The following is a 21,563-nucleotide window of genomic DNA, read 5'->3' on the forward strand; positions in this document are numbered from 1 at the left end:
GCTAATCAATGGTGTGCCAATGGCGTTGAGCTGTTAGCTTCGCAGCGCATCGAGAAATGTTCAGCATCGCCGGAAATTGCCGAACAAAGTTTACAAGAAATACAAGCTTTCATCGCATCGGCGGCGGAATTTAAATTATCTAGTCCAAGTGAATTTAAGAAAATCTTTCTGGAGAGTACAACACCCGAAACCAAAGCACTTGTATCGCAAGTAAGTACAAATATTGAAAGGAGTAAATTATATATTAAGGAGGATTATGCTTACCCAAATGATTTAGAAAGCAATTAAGCCTTAGGTTCAAGATATAATGGTAGTTTCCGTGTACATTATTCACTAAAGGCTATATATTGGATGGTCGAAAAAGTATTTTCGCATTTCTAATCAAACTTCAAGTTATTTTTGTTTTTACAATGAACTTTAATGAATCAAAATATCTACCATTATGGTTGACCATTTTTTGCCATTTTTCAGCTAGAGACATTATTCCATCAGGGTAAAACTTTTCTGGTTTCTCGGCGAAAAACTAAAGTAATTTTCACTGGCTTTTCTTGAAGCTAACTTTACTCCATTAAGGAAGTTCTGCATTGACCGAAACAAATGGTAGTCAGATGGTGCAAGGTCAGTGCTAAATAGTGCATGCATCAAAACTTCCCAGCCAAGCTCTCCCAGTTTTTGCCGAGTCATCAAAGATGTGTGTGGTCTATCGTAGTCCTAATGGAAGACGAAGCCTTTTCTGTTGATCACTTCTGGCGTTTTTTTCGATTGCTTTGCTTCAATCTCATCAGTTGTTGACAATAAAATGTCAATCGTACCACCAGGCTGAAGCAGATCATAGTGGATAATTCTTTTGCAATCCCACCAAATATTCAGCATAACCTTTCGAGGCCTCATACCTGGCTTTGCGACCATTTGTTGAGCTTCAACACGCCTGGACCATGATCTTTTCTGCACATTATTGTCGTATTCAATCTACTTTTCGTCTCCTGTTACTATTCAGAATGGTTCAATTTCATTTCAGCAAAGAATCGCAGATGCTAATTCGGTTCATTCAATTTTTCACGGACGATTCATGCGGTACCCAAACGTCGAGCTTCTTTTTGTAGCCAGCCTTTTTTAAATGGTTCAAAACCGTTTGATAATGAATGTTAAGTTCCTTAGCGATGTCATGGCTGTTTATGTGACGGTCCTGGTCAATATTTTTCATAATTTCATGGACTTTCTCAACGATAGGTCGACCAGAGCGAACCATTGTTGTGCTACACGTACCGTAAACTTCACAAATTTCATTGGTGGCTTGCAGGGTATTCTTCCTTTTTTTATACAAAAATTTCAAAATATAGCGAATTTCTTTATTATTTTCACTAATTTTTGAACAGCAGCAACTATTTTTCAAATTACCCAAATTTAATTTTTTTTTGGTTAAATGAAGCTCACCTTTCCAACAATATATGTACATATATACATATATATTATGACACAATGTGATTGGTAGCAGTGGATATACGACTGCAACGACATTTATTGACAAAATACGAAAAGACTTTTTCGACTACCAAATATTTTTTCCCGTTTGTGCGACAAATAGAACCTCTTCATATATCGCAGCCGCTTCAGCTGTTAATATCGAGCAGTTCCGACAGTTATAGTGACACCGCAAACGAAGTGTGGGTGTCTGATTTGGATCCGTCGGTGAATATTAACTTCCACTCCGGTTGTACTTTTCTACTGCGTCATTGAATAGCTGGATAAATTGCTCTGCATTGGTGTTGGTTTTTGAAATTTGAAGAGCGTACGTACAATTATGGACGATTTTAGCGTCCTCCAATGCGGATCACTTTTATAAGTTGCGATGTACAAGCGTTGATGAAGCTGATTGTCGATGGCTTTTATGATTTGTTATCAATAGATTAAACAAGTTCGAGTTTTTCCATTGTAGACACTTTGGTGTGTACATCATTGTGTTGAATTTCGTTCTATGATGAATGTTAAGAACACCTGCTTCAGTCAGTATGACTTTGGTTGATGAGCTGGGGAATGCGCTAATGCTTCTTCTTGCCACTATGTGATAAGGGTTTTCAATGAGACTGAGGCACAGTGTCCATAAATTGTGGGTCCAAAATCTATTTTTGACAACATAAGTGCTTTTGCAATAGTTACAAGTGTTGAGATGTGTGACAGGGTTTTTATAAAATAAACTTAATAATTTTGAAGCTTGTGAGTAAGCTTAATCTAACATATTTACAATGGTCTTCAAATCTATCAAAAATTAGACCAAGTATTGTTAAAGTGTTATGCGAGATTTGAGTGTTTTCAAAGGATAGGTTAGGGAAGCTGCATTTCCTTTTCCTGCAGATGTGAAATGTTGAACTTTCGCTTGAAGAAACCTTGGTTTCTGTCGCTTTAGAGCACTCCATTATATCGGTCAGAATATTAGTAAAAGTGATTTTTACTTCTTTCAAATTCTCGAGAATATTAAGACATTGTCAGCATGGATAAGATGGGCTACGTTGCGGTTTGAGGCTATTAAGTTGCTGAGTTGGTTAAAGGCTACAATAAATAGCGTTGCTGATAGAAAAGATCCTTGTAGTATGCCATTATGAAGCTGAAGCTGCTTACACTTACTGAAAATTTACGATTTGAAAGGAATGCTTTTATAAAATTATACATTTTGTTTCCAATCTTCCATTTTTTTAGTTATTTTAGTACTGGCCTCCGATTCTAAAAAAAGCTTTCTCAAAGTCTAGGCTGAGGAACACCCTAACAAATAAAGCCTGCAAATGCATGTAGCTGACATGAGATAAAACACATAATGACTCGTTTTAAAAGCTGTTCTTATGTACCTATTTATGTAAATACATATCAATGCAGTATGTGCATATGTTGCATACAAAGCCTTAACTAAGCATTGTTGTATTATCAGCATAAATTTTATTCAGTGCAATTGTACTGGGGATCAACTGCAAATCACAAAATGTATTGTATATCTATGTACATGCAAGTATTTACTATGTGCGTGGTAAATTATTATGTACTTAGGAACTTCCATGAAACCTGGAACTCTTTATCGTAAAATTATGATTCATATATACATACATACTCCCATATTACTACCACTTACGCAAAAAGTTATTTTATGTTGGGAATGCGGCATATAAAATGCTTCATGGGAAATCCAAATACCACATCAAATTTTAAACTGTCGAATTGCCTGATAAAAAGCTAAAAGTCACAACAATATAACATTGAAAAAATATTTATTAAAGAAAATATTTGGAATTTTTATCTATATTCAAGGTTAAAATTGGCATATAATGTATGTAAATGGTTGTACATGCTCTTGAAATTTTACTAATGTAATATATATTATTAATATTAGTTATACAGTTTTTGATTGTGTATTTGTTAATAATTCTTCATTTGCTTATACATACATATGTATAAATTTTTCAAGCAATAGAAAATAATATTTTTTAAAAAAGAAGATATGCACATAATGTTCAAATTTAAACTAAAATAATACAAAATGATTTAATATTATTAATTATTTCGAAAAAATGTTTTTGGATCCACCCTGATATCTTGCCTTTCGCATAGCACATGCATTTAATAGTCTTCAACTTGCTATGTATGAGCTCAAACATTATCAATGCTAATATGCAATGCTTTATCTTTAAATACAGTTGGAATTGCTTAAATGCAACACTGTGTCAAAAAAGTAGTCAAGTGGGAATTGACAAAATGATACGAAATTTCATGTGAGCTTAAAAAGTATTAATTCTACTACTTTGGGCTTCAACTATTTCAAAAGAAAATAACTATTCATTTGAGTATATAATTCAAAAGTAAAAGAGATACGTTTGAAGAAACTAAAAATATCACAGGATATCCAATTGGATTGAATTTAAGGTTCGCAGAAATTTTATATTTTTAGCTTTTGAGAAAAAAATCTAATTCTCACCTTCTCCCGAAACGTAAATATGGAATAAATTTTTAATTGAACCATTAAACTGCCTGATAAATGATAGTCGCTCCTAAATATGTATTAAGCCCCACCCACCGTAGTATGAGGGTTCAAAGTGTTATTAATGCAAAAAAGTAAGTTTACCAAAAGAAAAAAAGTTTATCTAACAGTTTTTAAGAAAAATTTCGCTTTAAATATCTGAATTCATGTCGTCTTCCCAACTGATAAGGATGCCTTCAATTATTTTCACGAATGGAACGAAACTAAAAAGAAGAGTAGGAAGTAGCTCTCTACCAATTCTACTTTGAGGCTACCATACCACTGTAGAGCCTTTCAATCGGAAATGACTGTCATCAAAGTAGCAGTAAATGTACTACTACGAACTGCAGCTTCCTTCAAAGAGGTACGCATTCACTCCAATAACAAAGCAATTATTTTGGCTTTGAACTCAGTGACTGTGAACTCAAAACTAATCAAGGATTGGACCTCATTAGCAGTCCAGCGGCGAAAGAAAATCAGTCCTATTACTTTCCGGACAAACCCTGTAGCTGCCATATAAACTCATCGATCAAAATCAAGTGCTTTATGAAAAACTTTTTTTTTATTTTACAAGAAATATTCACGAAATTTTGCATGGATTATTTTCTAAGACAATGCCATAAACTCCGAATATATTATTCAGATCTCATATCGGACCACTATAACATATTATATAAAGTCGAAGTTACCGTTTCCTCTTGGTTTGGTATTCATTTATCGAAAAATCTTGATTTCACTCAACAGTTAGGTGGAAAAAAATGTATATATGCTTTCTCATCATGCTACCATTCGCTTTAAAATAGCATTGTCCATTATAGTACTGCCATATATCGTCGCAACACTGTAGCAGCACGACTATTTGCCCTGTGCGTTAGCAATGCATTGTGAATCACGGTGCCATAAGTTGCTGATATACTGCTACATACAATTGTAAATCTGTTTTGTTTGATTGTAAGCGCGCTGAGCGCTCCGTCGCGCACACAAAGCAAATCAAACGCTCAGTTTTCGCACATACGCCGTTTCAAAGGGCGACTAAGTGGTTGAGCTTCTATTTTTTCTGCGCAAAATTGTTGTTTTTGCTGCCGAATTATGTTTTTAAACGTTTATCGTTTCGCCGTCGTGCCGATTATTATTGCTGCTAAGATATGTGAGGCATTACAATAACAAATTGCAGCACAGCGAAGTTCATTTGCATGAATTTTCGTTAGAATCGCGTCGACAATTCGCACCAAAACGCAAAATTATTGCCATAATAGTAATACTAAAATACAATAACAACAACAAACAACAAATGTCTGTCATAGCGAGCGATGTGTGCTTTTTCAGGCGCTGGTCCAGTTCGTCTATGGCAATGGCCGGCCGCGCAGCGCGATTGTGTAACAGTGCGACGACGGGTTCCGATAAAAATAATTCCAGCAATGATACGACCGCTAATCACAATAACAACACTAACAAATGCAGTGCTTGTGGCAATAATATTTGCAATAATGAGGCGCACGAAGAAAGCATGCAGGAAAGCATACGCGACGACAACAAAAGCAACAACAGCGAAGCGACCGCCGCGACGTTGCCAGTGAGTAATGCAGCGCGGCGCTCAAATGCCGTTTTTATTTCATTTTGATTTTTTGCATTTTATTTTTCCTCATTTTACCTGCAACATGTTGCTTGTTGCGTACACATTTGGGCATCCTTGCCATAAGTGATTAAACGGTGCAAAAATTAAGCATTTTTTTAACTCTTATACAAGTGTTTGCAACACACACACGCACACACAAATCAAAAAATCCGAATAATCGTCAAAAGTGTTAACTGTGATTGCCGCAACATGCCAGCAACATTTGCGCCGTTACACTTAAGCGACTGAGCGACCGAAATTCTGCTGTCGTCGTACACTTAACCCATATTTGGCGCCCAAATGCACGCCTCTGCGCCGTTAGCTGTTAAATGTGGCATGTTGCAGCATGTGTTGCAAGAAATTGCAGGCGTTTGCATAAATATTTCTATGTATGTGTATAGTGTGTGTGTGTGTGTGAGGCTAAAAAAACGGTTATTTCCTTCAACGCCAATTCACTTACCTTGGCTGGCCTTTAATGGTGGCCGTCAATTGTGCCTGTGCATGCGCATGCGCAATACCTGCTCGGCCAGTTTGGCGCCCACAAAGTGTGCATGTTGTGCTTGTATGTGACGGCGTTTAAGCTCGATGCGCGCAAGTTGCAATTAACACAATCGGACGTTGAAATAGCGCAGCAGCGGCATAAATCAGTTGAATGAGTTGTTGTTAGCATTGCAATGGTTGTTGTTTTGATTGTATTGCCAGTTATTACTGTTGCATATGTTTGTTGTTGTTCTTGTATTGGCTACTATTATTGTTATATGCTCTCTTACCATTGTGTATTTGTTTGTTGGCATTGTTGTAATGCTTGTTATTGTTGTTTTTTGTCTAATTGGCGCGTGTTTGCTTTGGCAATGTTAAATGTTGCACATCTTGTTGCAGCGTCATCAGCTAACATGTTTTATTTGTTGCTGTTGCAACCAGTTTTCATTGTTTTTGCTTTTCTGTCAACACTTGTACATATGTATATTTTAACGGCTACTGAACTCCGCATAATCAGTGATTTTGTTTTGATTGCAAATTTTCAAATCGCAGAGATTTCCTGTAAGGATTGTAGCTTGCCACAGACCGCAGTATGAATGTATATGTGCACCTACTGGTTTATGAGGCATCACAATTGCTACTTATCGACAGCTTGACTGATTTAATATACTCAGCAGCATCAGCAAAGGCTTTAATTGCCTGAGCAATAATAACAAAAGTCATAACAAAGCAGTAAGGGCAGGTTGAAATCGCGCAGAGCCGCGCTCTAGTCACGTGACGTAGGTTGAGGATTTAGAAAGCGTTAATTTCGACGGCACCGAATCTAGAATATCCTTCACCAATAAAACAAGTCTGCACAATCACTTTTTTTTATCATTCAGTTTGTATGGCAGCTATATGCTACAGTCGTCCGATCTGAACAATTTGTTCAAAAATAATAGCGTTACTTTGCGAAATAATCTGTGCCAAATCTTGTGAGATACATATCTTGTCAAATAAAAAAGGTTAGATTAGCCACTCATAGACCAGTTTTGGTCCTTTGCGATACCAGATGAAGTTCAGTTACTAGATCCATGAGGAGTAGTCTGCCTTTAGGATGTCTGCTTTTCCTGCAGCCAGATCTTTCCAACAGTGTATCAGTGATCAGTGAGTATTCCCATCATGTTCCTACAGCCTCTTCTATCGAGTGCCAATAGGCATTTTGTGTACTTCCGATCTACCGGTTTACATATGACTTTTGCAGTTTTGCACCCGAGTACCTTATTCCATTGGGTTTTGATTTTCTTTACCGTTCGCCAATCTCGTCCACTATTTCAATGTCCTCGATACCTTTGCGACCTGGCGCCCAGTAGAAGTGAAGTTGTCTACTTTCCACTACTGCCCTGCTTCCCAAAACACTTCTGGCCGATATGCATAACGAGGGGACTGCCTTGATTACTGCTTGGCATGCTACGTAGATGTTGACTCTGGAATTGCCTGTAGGTGCATTAAAGGTCAGCTCCGCGGCTTTCGCAAAAGCAAAGACGTCTGCTTGAATTATACAGCAGTGGACCGCAACTTAGAAGGTTGCCTTATATCTAAGTCTAGACAGTATATTCTCGCACCATCGTCCATTTTCGGCCTATCCGTATACATAGATGTTTCGAGTGTTTCGCGTAGCTAACATATCTTTACTCCAACCATCTTTTTCTATGTTAATTTGAATCTTCTTTCCCAGTTTAAAGTTGAAGGTTGGGATCATGCTTCGCAAACCGCCATTACTCACAGAACTATGCTCGAGGGTTATATATGTAAACTCTCCTCCAGTCAGTAGTCGTCCCGCCGATTTTGCTGCGCAGTTTTTCAGCGAAAGGTCTGTAGGTGGCATGTTTAGTACCAGTTCAAGAGCGTCGTTGCAGTTGTTCTTAAAGCTTCCGTTATGTACAGCGAAGTGAGCCTCTTAACAATTTCCATTGGCTTCCGGTAGGAACCGAGTATCTGCCTATATACAAATAAATAAGTTTTCGCTGGAAGAACTTAATTTAGATCGGTCAGTTTGTATGGCAGCAATATGCTATATCATCAAGGGTTGCGACAAATAATCACTTTTTTGGATAGAGAAAAACGTATGCGAAATTTCAGATCGATAATCATGCATGTATCATATGTCGGAGACATTAGAAATATATCTTTATTTCTAAGGTCTCCGACATATTCTTCCGAATGTTACTACGATGCTTGGGTCTGCATAACCGGAATGCATCCGATTTTTTATTCCTTCAAGGGCTATCAACTCGGCAGGATTACTGAAAAGTAATATGTAGCTCGCTCCGGTCTCATTTTCTTCTTTACTATACATTTACCCGAAGCTTAAGTGTTCTATGTTTTTCTCCACTTTACGCACCAAGCCATAATACCCTTCGCCACCTATCGTACTTTTGTATAAAAATACCTGTAACTACCAACAATAAATAATTTTACGAGCCTTATGCAATAACGAGTAGTTGCAACTGTTAGTCGCCACGCTCCTGGAATTTTATCTTGATTCTTTGAATGCTTTCCAAGCGATTCTTTATTATTATGTCTGTATATATAGAGATGTGTCTATATGGCGCTGCATTCCTTACTTTCTGATTAAGCGTTGCCACTGTGACTAACGGTTACATAACTGCTATCGAATTACAGAAACAAGTTCTCGCGATCGGCGTATGAAAATATGTGAGAACACTTATTTTTACAACAACATACAAATTACTACGATTGTACGTAATCACGTTCACTTGAAGACGGCTGATTGACCACAATCCAAGAAAAAACACTAAATGCCATTGCCATATTTAGAATGGTTTGAATTGAGCTTGTCAATAAAAAATATACACACCTTTACATATATACATGTTTATGTATATGCATAAATACATACTACGGAGTGGAGCTGGAAGCACCCTTGGGTTCTTGTGGTTTGCTATGTATTAGACAGATGGGCCGCAGACCAGCTCAGCAACGTTTCTGTGAAGCTGTGCAGTCGCAAGGTCCTTCTAGCCCGGCGTAAATCGGAAAAGGTTTAAGGTTCACTTTCAGCAAGGTGAACCTTTCAATGTTTGTAAGAGTTTTAACTGGATACTGTCCGATCGAGAATCATGAAGTAAGATTGAGATCTTACCGAATGTCTGCTGCATCAACTGTTTGGAATAATATGATATAGAATCCACTCAACAACTTGAATGTCATTCATTCTCCGCCATGCTGAGGGATCAGCCTTCCAACCTAACTTCGCAGTCAATAAAATAGAGTTACGGTTCGACGGAGTTCGTGTTCCCTGCCCTCTTAAAAAGCACCACATTGTGCTGTAGTTATTATCCTTTGCCCACGATTTAGTGAGAATCTTGTATGATCGAAAAGAAACTTCGACGATGCACGCACGGTTCTATAAATTAAACTAGAAATCTTACTCGACCATAACCTCAACTATGTGAACACTCAATATCATATAGTATGTAATGGGTTCAAGAGAGGACGATGTAGAGGTTCCAAAGATTTTTTTAACGGATTTGACCCTGTGATCTTTTAGTTATGATCATAGAAAAGTGATTTAGAGCTAAGAAATTTGTTTGAAAAGAAGTCAGTATATATTCGGAAGACCATAAGGAGACTTTTTATTACAACGTAAAATTTTAGAAAATATTTCCTCTAAATATAACAAATCCACTCGAAAAAACTGCTGAAACCCCGGTGATCTCAAGGTTGTCTTTACATCTTCATACCAAAACAACCTTAATCAAAAACAATGTTAGTAAACTCTTCGAAAATTCCTATTTTCTTACCTATCCTCTACTTCACTTGCGACAGCAGTACTTCCATTCCAACTGCAACATGTTGCAGCAACATTGTTCAATGTTGCATAACACGTTGTTGCATATCGAACATGTTGCATGTCGTTAACTGGCAATATTATTATAAATGTGGCCATAACTTTTTGAACGTGACATTTCGTTGCATAAATTCTAAATACTTTGTCAGGCCGCGTACACTTGAGCTGACCTCGCCACGGTCGTTGGACAGCACAAAGCTGGCCACCAAGTCGACAACAGTCAGCACTTGAACCAGCCATCCATATCCACCAACTCTACAATTACCACTAAAGCAAAGCGCCAAACAAACCGGCCTCGCGCCATGACAGTATCGGTTCAAATCAGTTATAAGTTAAACTTGAAAGAGACTTGCATTCCATTGCCCGTTGTGTCTGCGCGTTTGTCCAGCACATTGCCTGGCCACAGTTTGTTGCAGAACAGGATTTTATTGCAACATAAGAAGTTGCAACGGCGCTGTGTTGCCGTGCAGAATTCTAAGTAAATACATGAAACCTGAAATTACCGGTCGGATTACACAATTTCAATTTGCAAACTGCTCTCTTTGAACAGAACAAGCGTTGAGGTTGAGGTTACGTGGACATCTATTACATATATTCATGCATGGAATTATGGCAACAATTGCAATTATCTGCTGGTGATCGGTATCTTTTGGTCGGTCATGATTTCTTGGTACTTTTTTGTACACAATTGGAACAGTTATTTCGACAATTAATTAGCCGAATCCCAGAAGGAAACGTCGCATTATAGTATACTCATATATTTAAAGATCAGCGTGATCATTTAACCTGTCCATCATCGAACAGAAAATGTTCAAATGTTGGTCGGCGACCAGCTTCTGTCCGACTGCGTGATTCTATGGCTTGTAGTAGAAAACAGGAGATCCACTTACTGTCAGCGGACCAAGGAGGCATAGTCGAAATTAGTCGCCTTAAAAAATTTGTGATAGGCTCAAAACGCTTTGTCCATTTATGAGCGTCTTATGATCAATCAATTACCACAATGAATCGAAGTTCTAAACTGACCAAATAAGATCGCTGTTAGTATCGACCTCTTAACTTAACCTCACCTAAAACATTATAAAGGGTGATCCATTTCTGGTTCCCTACTTTTGGAATGGGAATGTTTATTATCATTCGAAAGAACATTCTTTGGTATATATTTTCTTAAGATTATCTCTTTCAAATGTTGGCCCCCGCTACGTCTCAGATAGTCCATCCGTTGAGTCCAATTTTCGATGACTCGTTCCAGCAACTAATAACTGGCGTTTGACACGCGTGATGTTTTGCCTCAAGTCCTAAATCGAAGCGATTTTGACCGCATAGACTTCAAACTTTACATATCCCCACAGGAAAGTGTCTAACGGTGGGATCTCACACGATCTTGGTGGCCAATCGACTGGCCCAAAACGTGAAACTATCTACTCACCGAAGTGTTCTCGCAATAAATCCATTGACTGATGCGATGTGTGGAAAGTGGCGCCGTCTTTTGAAACCAAATATCGCCGAGGTTTCAATTTCAGGCATCAAATAGTCGGTTATCATGTCGCGATAACATGTCGCCATCGACATCATTTTTGAAGAAATATTGGTCGATGATTCACCGACCCACAAATCACAATAAACCGCTTTCTTCTGGACTAAATGTCAGCTCTTGAATCTCTTTAGATTGCTTTTTGCCTCAAATCCCAAAAGTAATTTCGATCCTCTTGAACGAATTTTCCTATAATAGATTTTTGGCCGTGTTTACTCCTCTCTATTTACTGACTCTACAGCATACTTACCATCCCCCACTTATTCTTTGACCACTCATTCATATGGTTAAACTATTTGACTGGATTGAAATGGGTCACCAAACGGATTCGTTGCAGCTCTCGGCAGCATTAATCGAAATGTGTTTATGTATATTCTTACACATCTTTCATAAAGCATATATTTTGTTGCAATTCTTTGTAACAACAACTATAAATATATTTACATACCATTCTCCCAATGGAAAAGCTCCTCCACTATTAAAACCGCCAACAATTGCTGCATTCTGTGGCTCTTCCATGCATACATACATATATTTGTATGTCCAAATGTATATATTAATTGTATAGACTCCTGTTGGATGTTGCAGAAATATTTGTTTGTCATAATTTGGTCAATGCAAACCACTTGATTAATGAAGCAACGCAGTTGACCCACTTCGAGCGAGAGAACAAGCTTCTTGTTCTGCAGTATGCACAGACAAATATTTATATTTCTTACCTGACCTGTGCCAATGTACGAAATATACAATTTGAGCAATGGGGCCTAAAATGTATGTGAACAAGTTCGTGAGTGTCAATGCATGTTCTGCGAAATTACACTTCGGCTCTGTCAACAATTGGTTTGTGAGGTCAAGTGAGGCCAACAATGCTTTACAATGTGTCAGAATGCACAACTAGTTTTTCAATTTTAGAAACTTTATGATGAAATGGTGGGTAGGATTGTATAAATAAAATGTGTCTATGGAATCTATGGAGTGATATTGAAGGAATGATCAGATTGGTTACAAGCCTATTACGATTAGTAAGCTTATTATTGCCGTTGTGTAGGATAGGCCTGTGCCCACTTTGACTTTTGCTTGGTAGCGCATGTAGACCCAGCTCGATGTAGATCCGACCTCCTTCTGAGTAGGTTCGCCAAAGCAAAGTTCTCTGTTTCGATGGACCAAGAGGGCTCTGATGTGTACGAGTACATCCATGTTTCTTCGACCGTCATAAAAACAGCTTCGTATTGATCTCGCGTTTGCGCTTCCTAACCGGAGTAAGACAACGCGGAACTTCGTGGTGGAATATGACCCTGACCATCTTTTTAGATGTCTATTATGTCAACTATCTCGCGCACCTTCAATTAGGCATCTACCAATAGATCCGAGATCGTGAACTTTAATGCCTTCATCGCATCCGTTTGCAGACCATCTGTACATCTTCTTCTTCTTTATCTTGAGATATATAGCCGAGTTTACAAAAGCGCGCCTATCGTTCTTCCTTTTCGATATTTGGCGCCAATGGGAGATTCCAGCCAAGTCATTATCTTCTTCTCCACCTGGTTTTTCCAACGGAGTCGAAGTCTTTTTCTTCCTCTGCTTGCCTCCGGGGATACTGCGTCGAATACTCTCATAGCTAAAGGCTTTTCGCTCCATCGACTGCGGTATTCGCCGTTCTCTCGAAAACTCGTAACTTCGATTCATCAGATTTTGTCATCGTCCATGCCTCTGAACTATATAGCAGTACTGGACATATAGTGTTAGGTCTTTGTTTGTCGGAAGAGCACTTTTCTTCTCAATTTGCTACTTGGTCCGAGGTAGCACCTGTTGGCAAGAGTTATTCTGCGTTGAGTTTCGAGACTAACGTTGTTGTTGGTGTTGTTGCTGGTTCCAAATAGAAGAAATTATACACGATTTTAAAGTTATGACTGTCAAAACTGACGTGGGAGCCAAGTCGCAAGTGCGACGACTGTTTGTTTGATGACAGGAGATATTTCGTCTTGCTCTCGTTCACTACCAGACCCATGTGTTTCACTTCCTTATCCAGTCTGTTGGTATTGTTGACAAATTTCTTCGGCGTACGCCAGCTCCTCAAAATCCGACAAACGATCAAGTTGAAGCTCGTTGAATCAATTTTTGAGGCTGACCTTCGAGATTTTCCCATCAAAAATAGGCATCAAAATACCGATCGATATTGTGCATTTTCAAGTTTTCTCAAACCCGTGCTTTAAAACTATGTACATATATGTATATCCAATTTTTTTACTTCAAAGTTTGTAACCGTTTCGATTTCTCCTCTTGCGATACGTGACACCATCGCTTAGCGAGCCTGAGCACTTATCCAACCGCCCTCGCATACATACGAGATTTCATAAAGTAGCAACATTATTCAAAATAATCTCGTAAATCTCCCAAACATCATTGCCACTGTCACTTCCTTAATACCGACGCTTACGACTTCACCTTGCCACTTGCCACTTGCCACAAAGTGCCGAAAAACCCCACATACCTGAACTCACACACAAGCTGGCATCGCATCACCACGCACCGTAAATCACATTGCGTGCAGCTGTGCGGCAATTTTTGCGCACAAAATCACCGACACCTCGAGATTGCAGCCCGCTTACAGGTGCTGCGAATGAAGCCATGAAAATTTACTGCCGCTTTGTTGCAACACCTAATGTCTGCACTCGTGCCAATTGTAGTTTTATTGTCGGTTTCACTTTTAACTGCCTGTAAGCGGCTCTTTCTATAGCTTTCTTCTCTTTCATTCTGTAAACAGCGTGTTTATTTTTCCTTCAAGCCACAAAACAAATACCGTTAACGGGCAAATAAATAAATTGCCGACTACTAAAATCTAAATCATGCATTGTCGACCACAAAATTTACGGCATTTTAATGGTCGCTCGCGGTGAACGCGTTAATCAGCAATTGATACTTGACTGGCTGCCTTCGAGCTGCTGCAGCGCCACTGGAGTGGGTCTCTTTTGGTGTCAGTGTGGTGTGGAGTTAGAAGTTCTGAAACAAAGTATATTGAATGATTTGGATACACTATTGTTCTCTCTTGAATTGAGAAAGTTCTGCGAGCGATTAATTTGATTGTCTTAGTTTAGTCGGATTCTGTTAGTGAAAGTAAATAGCTTTGCACTTCTAATATTAAGTCAATTTTAGACTTTGAACGTATTTAATTGCCAACAGTTTCTTGCTCGTTTTATCTGCGATGGAGTGTAGTTTAAAGTGAATTTATAGTTCAATTACGATTTTCACTACATAATTACAGACATTAACTGAAATCAGCTTTATTGGCAACAACTCTGTTTGAAGTTACGTCACAGGTCTATTTTATGAAATGCGAACCATGGGGCACTTCTTTCTCTTCTCAATCTGGTCCTAATAGCTTCAGCATCAGAAAGTTTCAGTTAATTCATTTAGTGATACAAAAAAGCTATTAACTAATTGATCAGAATGGAAAAAACTTGAACAATTTACCTTTAATTGTACTCAATTAATCTTATAATTGATCAATTAAGAAATTAATCAATTTGTATCCAATTGAATATATGAAATATAAACCAAGACCTGTAGGATGATGATTTAAGTATTTCCTAATTGTACTTAATTACCATACATTTAAACAATTTGACTTTGATTCACAGTAAACTTATCAAAATATCCCAAAGCAACCCAGTGCGATGTTTTAACCTTAATTGTACTCAATTAACCATAAATGGAGAATATAACCATTTAACCAATTAGATGTTACGGATAACTGGTAAGGTTTGGTGCATTTAAAGATGGGAGTAAATCACTTTCTTAGTGTTAAAGCCAAATGTCAAACAGGTTAGGTTAAATGGTTAGTCCAAATAGGGATCTCACTTGTACAGTCTATAAGACCGGACAGAAGACTCCCCTTCCAACCTTTCCTCATATGCATTATAGCGGAGAAACAGCCACTAAAAATAGCCCCTGTCCTCCAAGTTTTCCGAGAAGCAATTAAAGGAAGAGAGAATTTCAGCGTGACTCTGATTAGATTCCTTCTCTATATGCTATCTGTAGAATGACATTAACCGCTGTTGGTAGTCCGCGGTGCACCGGAGATGCCGATGCGAACAGCTCTTTTGACGCCTTCAAGCTTCTTATCGAGTGTAACCTTTTCGAGCGCTTTCCACTAGACAAATACACTATAGAACATTACTGGCTAGGCTACGGTTTCTATCAAGGATAAACCAGGTATTATTTCTTATCAACAGGTTGAAGGCGCGAGCTTCCGAAATAGAGAGAAATATTTCTGTGATTTTATTAAAATAATTTCAGTTTTACTATGGTTGACAGCTAAGCCGTTTCAATTCACTCACTCGTACGCGTAGACGGCACGTTTAAATTGCAAAAGTGTAAGAGCAAAATGTTTCAGAAGACGCGGCAAAGAAGTTAAGCAATCTTTCCTTCGATAGAGAATTTTGAATCTTCCAGCAAGATTAACGCTTCAAGCTGATTCACCACACACGGCACAAACCACCCAGAATTAGATTAAAAGCAATATTCTTGGTTTCATAGCTACAAATGATTTGTCATCTGGAACAACAGATTTCAATCCACTGGATGATAGTTTGTGGTCAGAGTTGGAGAACAAAAGACAACCATTTCGAAAAAAAATTCACTCAAGACTTATGAACCCATCTTGCATATCTCACTTTCTATATGCATTTTTTCCATAAAACAACTGTGTTTACCGAAAAATGCGACGAGTACAAGAAAAATCCACTTCTTGGTTCAAACATGCAAATTTCTCTTTTCCATGTCCAAAAATCACAGGCACTAATGGCACATTTTCGTTTTCACTGAATGCATTACACGCCAATCTTCCCATCACACATCCTGCCACAGGTAAAATGCAAATGACGCTAACTTCAATTGTTGCAAAAAGCACACATTACACACGCTCCGGAGTGTGGCACTTAATTTCACCGATAATACACACAGAACCAGTAAGCATTAAGCCACTGAAAGCACAAAAAAGTCTGTGGAAAAAACGACCACACGCCGTGTTCCACCAGACCTCAGCCCGCTCCGAAATAAATCATAGAGGAAAACAGACGAAAAACACTTAACGTGAACGCCAACACGCTTGGGCAAAGGCCAAAGTGGCGCGCATCTTCCATTGCATGCGAACACTTACGAACTTGCAACGTACCGGCCGCTTGCATGCAACCTGGCTGCCAGCAGACAGCAGCCATCAGCGAAGAGCCGTCAGTCGCCAGCCGGTGGCAGAGTGATGCCAAAAGGTTCATCGCGATTTCCTGCTTAACGCAATGGCAACAACAACACTTTTTGGCAACTGCCAGCAGCTGTTGCACGCCCTCGCATGTGCTTGGCCTCGCCCACTGCCAGCTGCCACCGACAATGTTTGCGTTTATTGAACCGTTGCGATGTCAACAGTGCTGTGTTGTTGTTGCTGCAAGTTTTTAACTCTTGTTGACATTGACAATGTGTCAACAACAACCGGTGAATGGTGGCGCAGCAGCGGAGGAAAAGTGCCTAAAGCTCCGTTAGCTAAAATAATGACACCGCCGAAATTTATTGCTTTAATAATCGAAAATCTTGCCTCGCATACAGCCGGTAAGGCTTAGGTTTTTTCGCAGTTAACTTGTTGCACTTAACTAAAAATGCCGCTGGCGATGTAACGACTTGTTGCTGCGACTGCTGAAGATGCGCCGAACCGGTCATGCGACACTGTTGCACTTCCGGTCGCATGTTGCGCATTACCAATGCACATCGTGCTTTGGTGATCGATTGAAAAATTATTTTCACCATGGGAAGTTTTAAATAATTTGTTTGGCAGGGTTGCCAAGCATTGGCGGTTAGCTAAAATAATGACATCGCCAAGCATTTAGTGGGTTCAATTGAAGTTGGCAAGAAAAAGGCTAGGAAAGGTAACACGTTTCAGCGAATCGAACATACGAATATGCGAGCATATTTTGAAATTAAAACAAAGTCTCAAATCTATATTGACTAAACCTCAACACTTGCCACCTCTAAAACTAAAAATTAGGTTCGGTTTTTGAAGATGCCTCTTTCTCTATTATCTCTTACGACCACTTCCCAATTCTAAAACCTTATATAATACAGAAAACAAAGGAGCATCTCTTGTGCACTTGTCCTGCATTGGCAAGAATACTCTGTAAGCATCTGGGGTCCCACGGTATGATACACTGGAGGAGGTATCGATAGTGAGACCGCAGAATCTGTTAAAGTTCGCGTCAAGAGCAGGGATTCTAAAGGATAACTAATCCTCATGTACCTACCAACTGAACTCCATCCGGTATTGCAAGGGACCAAATCTGGTCAATGTGTGCTTATTGGCCTATCAGATTAATCTAACCTAACCTGTGTAATTCAGAATTACTTATAGTAGTTTTGTGTTTCCATTTGTCTCTCTTTCTTTTCTTCTTCTTCTCTTCATGAGAAATTTTGAAAATACCACCTACTGAAATGTAGAAAGTATTCCTTTCATATTCAGTGAATCTTCTTGTCATATCGTAGCCCTAATTGACCTCCGAAGGTCGAAAGGAAAAAACGTGTTCCAAATAGTTTAAAAGAATCTTGATAAGCCGACAATCTTCGCAAGATAAAATAGACCGAATTTTCGGCTACAAAATGCTTTGTAGGTGGGAATAATAATTCTTTCCGCAGTTAGAAATTTCCATCTTCTTTAGGTCACTATACTTAGAAGAGACTAAAGATCTCTGGCAGTCAATATGCTTCTTTGTTTGAAGAGAATTTTAAATAGGCGGCTAAGTAAAAGTCCTTTCGTAAGATGTATACAATTCCTCTATACAATTCGATATTCATGAAAATTCTTAACCCTATCACTTGACCAGGTAGCTATCACCTGTCTCGAGTACCTACCATAGATCGATAGATAAATAGATTAAAAGTTGATCTATTGTGCTTTCTCCCGTTTTCACAACACTTATTTTAAGCAAGTCAAATCAAGGAGGCTTAGTTAAGACCACATATCAAAATGTTCTGAATATGCATAGCATCAAAAATCCCAAGTTTTATGATAAAATGAAGGATTTCCATTCTGCAACACTAATGTTGCAATATCTTGAAATATAAAAGTCAACCTACGTATGTGCTCTGTTTTCTCTGCTCTTTGTTCACAGAAGCGATACAGATCCATGGAGCAGTAATATGATGATGTGATGAAACTCTCGAGGGAAAGATATATTCGAATTAGCAATCCAGGAAAGTTAGGTCCTTCCTCAGTGGTTTTCAGAGGACTTCTCGAAGATCACTTTCTGTGTTTGCGATCTCTATTTGCAATTTTTGGACGAACTTTTACTCAGTTGTTCTCATTCCTTGTAGGAGAATCTTCGTATTTCACACTAATATCGATCATTTTTATTCCCCATACAAAGTTGGCCACCCTGGCGACAGCCACAAAGTAATCAGTTATCATGAAAATTGATTTTTTTTTTTTATTAGAAGGCGATGAACCAGCGCACCTTGGAAATTTCGTAACAAGACGGCGCCTTGCAGCACAACGAGATACAAAATCTGTCATTAACCGAATAATATGCCACAATACAACAGCACACACTTGCCGCATAAGATAACTGGCAATATCAGCAACATTGCAAGGATGCATATGCCACAATAGCAATAACAATAACAATGTTGCAATGCAAAACAGATAATAAACAAATACGAAAGCATAATAAATAACATCCTCAAAAATTCGTGTGTGTATGTGTGTGTGCTGCATTGGCGAAGTGAAAGCGCTGCGTGACACCAGGCTAACACCAGGTTGCACTGCACCCACCACAGCCACAGCTGTTTGGGCAACCATTAGATGGCCAGCAGCGAAAGTTCAAAGGCAACAAGTTGCATAAGTAATGTCAATGGCGGACGGACACTCGTGATATCGTGGCTGATGAACGGCGCGCGTTTGGCGCAAAGCAAGTAACAAAACGTGTAATGAAATTCCAAAGGAAAATAACCAAAAAACTTAATAGAAATTGAGAAATTAAATAAATAAGTATGTATGTATATGCGAGGGAATCGGAGAAGTGACGATTATGCAACTAATGAAGAAAGTAAATAGTATTTTAGTATCTGTACTTAATCTACACTTTGTAGGCAGTATGCGGCATGTTGCATAAGCATAAAGCATTATCAGCACGACGGGAAAATTTCTTCTCCCGCTTTAACATTTCCTCAGCATATTTTTGACTCGCTTAATCTCGAAGCACAGCGCTCATTGACGGGAAAATTAATTAACAATGCTTTATTGCAAATCACGGTATCACATGTGTATATGAATATGCATGTGTATGTATACTTATGTATATGTATGTTTATTTATGCTTTATGATTTTTCGTAGTTGATGAATTTGTAATTTAATTACGAACCTATTAACATCAGCTCTTTATGAGCTTTCGATGTTGAAGTAATAAAGAGACACAGTGTCATTAACAACAATCGAACTTTAGCTGCTTTTACTTAAAGTCCATTAAAAGAAATTTGTTGTTAGTGAGTGCGGGTATCTTATGGCAGAAGGTCGTCTGATGATTTGGTCAACATACGATACAATCTTGTAGGCAAAAATTTTATGTTTTCGATATTCCCATTTTCCGTTTTAGACCTCTGATTTCTGTGAAATTTTTATGATCCTTTCTAATAATAAATCTCCTCATAAACATAAAAATTAATATTGACTTTGGATCGATTAATTAGCTGAAAATTTTTACATCATTTTTTATAACAAAAATAAAACTTGTGAAAAAATAGGATTTGAAATTTTCACAATTTTTGATCTCGAAACTCCCTTAATCACCAGAGAGAATTTCTATCGCCTCGTACGCTGACGATTGCACAATAATGACGTCGGGCAATGAAATCGATGGCAACGTTTATTTCTACGACCTTTCTCGCTTCGTCGCTGCATGGAATCTAACACTCTCCCCCACTAAATCCACAGCGACCACATTTACTAACTGTACCTTCGTACACACTTGACCTTAGTATAGAAGTCGATGGCGCTACAATTCCGACTGTCAATAACCCCAAGATTTTAAGTGTGACATTCGGCAGCCTGTGTTCCTCACGCGCCCGCGATTATTGCCAAAGTACAGAACCGCAACAAAATCCTCAAGTTGTTAGCCAGCAGCACACGTAGAAAAGACAAACAACGTTGTTGGCAACATACAAGGCAATCGGCCATCGCTTTGATGCAGTGAGACCCAGACCCCCGCTACAAACATGTCAGAACACTGCACTCCGCCCTACAACGGGATGCCTCTTGATGTCTCTCATGGAACACCCACACAGTGAGGCCCGTACAATCCCAGTTAAAAAGCATAATGAACTCCTTTACAAGCAGTTTCTGCTGGCGTACTTTCGTAGAAATCATCTCTACAGTCACCTGCTGGAAGCGAAACCGTCTCTTAGGAGCATCAAGAGGTCCTTCCTCAACTACGTTGACAATATAAGATAGTACGCCGACCAGACTTCGAACGCAACAAACTTCAGACATACACTAACCGCCATTCACAGTGGCGTACTTGGAGTCAAACTACCACCCATTGCAGACGACTAGGTCGAGTTGCCGCCAGAATCGAGAGTGGCCCTTGCGCAGCTTTGTTCTGAATATTGTAGCAGGTTAAACTCCTACTTATCCAGAATCGACCCTGACATATCAAATATATGTCCAGCGTGTAAAGAGTCCCCGCATGCTAACCTTACACCTCCTAACACCCCTCTCCCCATGGTCCAACCACGTCGAAACCGCACATTTTCTGGGTCTACCGTTGGATGACCTCGATGACAACTTATCTAATCCTTACCATCCTAACAGGAACAAGGTAACCGCTACAAAAACAACAACAACAACGTCTCTTGCGTTCTTGGACCCGATTTGGAAGTTTCCTTGGTGGAGAAGAGAGTTTCTATATGTAGAGATTAAAAAGTAGCGAGGAGGGGACACCACCCTGCAGAATCCTCTGTTTAATTATTCTCAGCTAATTGTTTTGATCTCATAATAGTATGAATGGTTGACAAAAGCTCTTTTTATTAATGGTCTAACTCCTCAGTCATTAAGTA

The 21,563-nt window shown here is 38.8% G+C and overlaps 1 protein-coding gene across 1 annotated transcript in view; it reads left to right on the top strand.

Annotated features, from left to right (window-relative positions):
- Positions 1 to 21,563, top strand: part of LOC126754401 (uncharacterized) — a 110,268-nt gene that overhangs the window by 65,540 nt on the left and 23,165 nt on the right. The window contains exons 10-11 of the mRNA XM_050466323.1: positions 1 to 210; positions 5,175 to 5,573. Of these exons, the coding sequence (XP_050322280.1) occupies positions 1 to 210; positions 5,175 to 5,573 (609 nt within the window). The remainder of the gene's footprint in view (positions 211 to 5,174; positions 5,574 to 21,563) is intronic.

This window comes from Bactrocera neohumeralis, chromosome 4, assembly GCF_024586455.1.
Source record: "Bactrocera neohumeralis isolate Rockhampton chromosome 4, APGP_CSIRO_Bneo_wtdbg2-racon-allhic-juicebox.fasta_v2, whole genome shotgun sequence".
NCBI classification, from domain to species: domain Eukaryota; kingdom Metazoa; phylum Arthropoda; class Insecta; order Diptera; family Tephritidae; genus Bactrocera; species Bactrocera neohumeralis.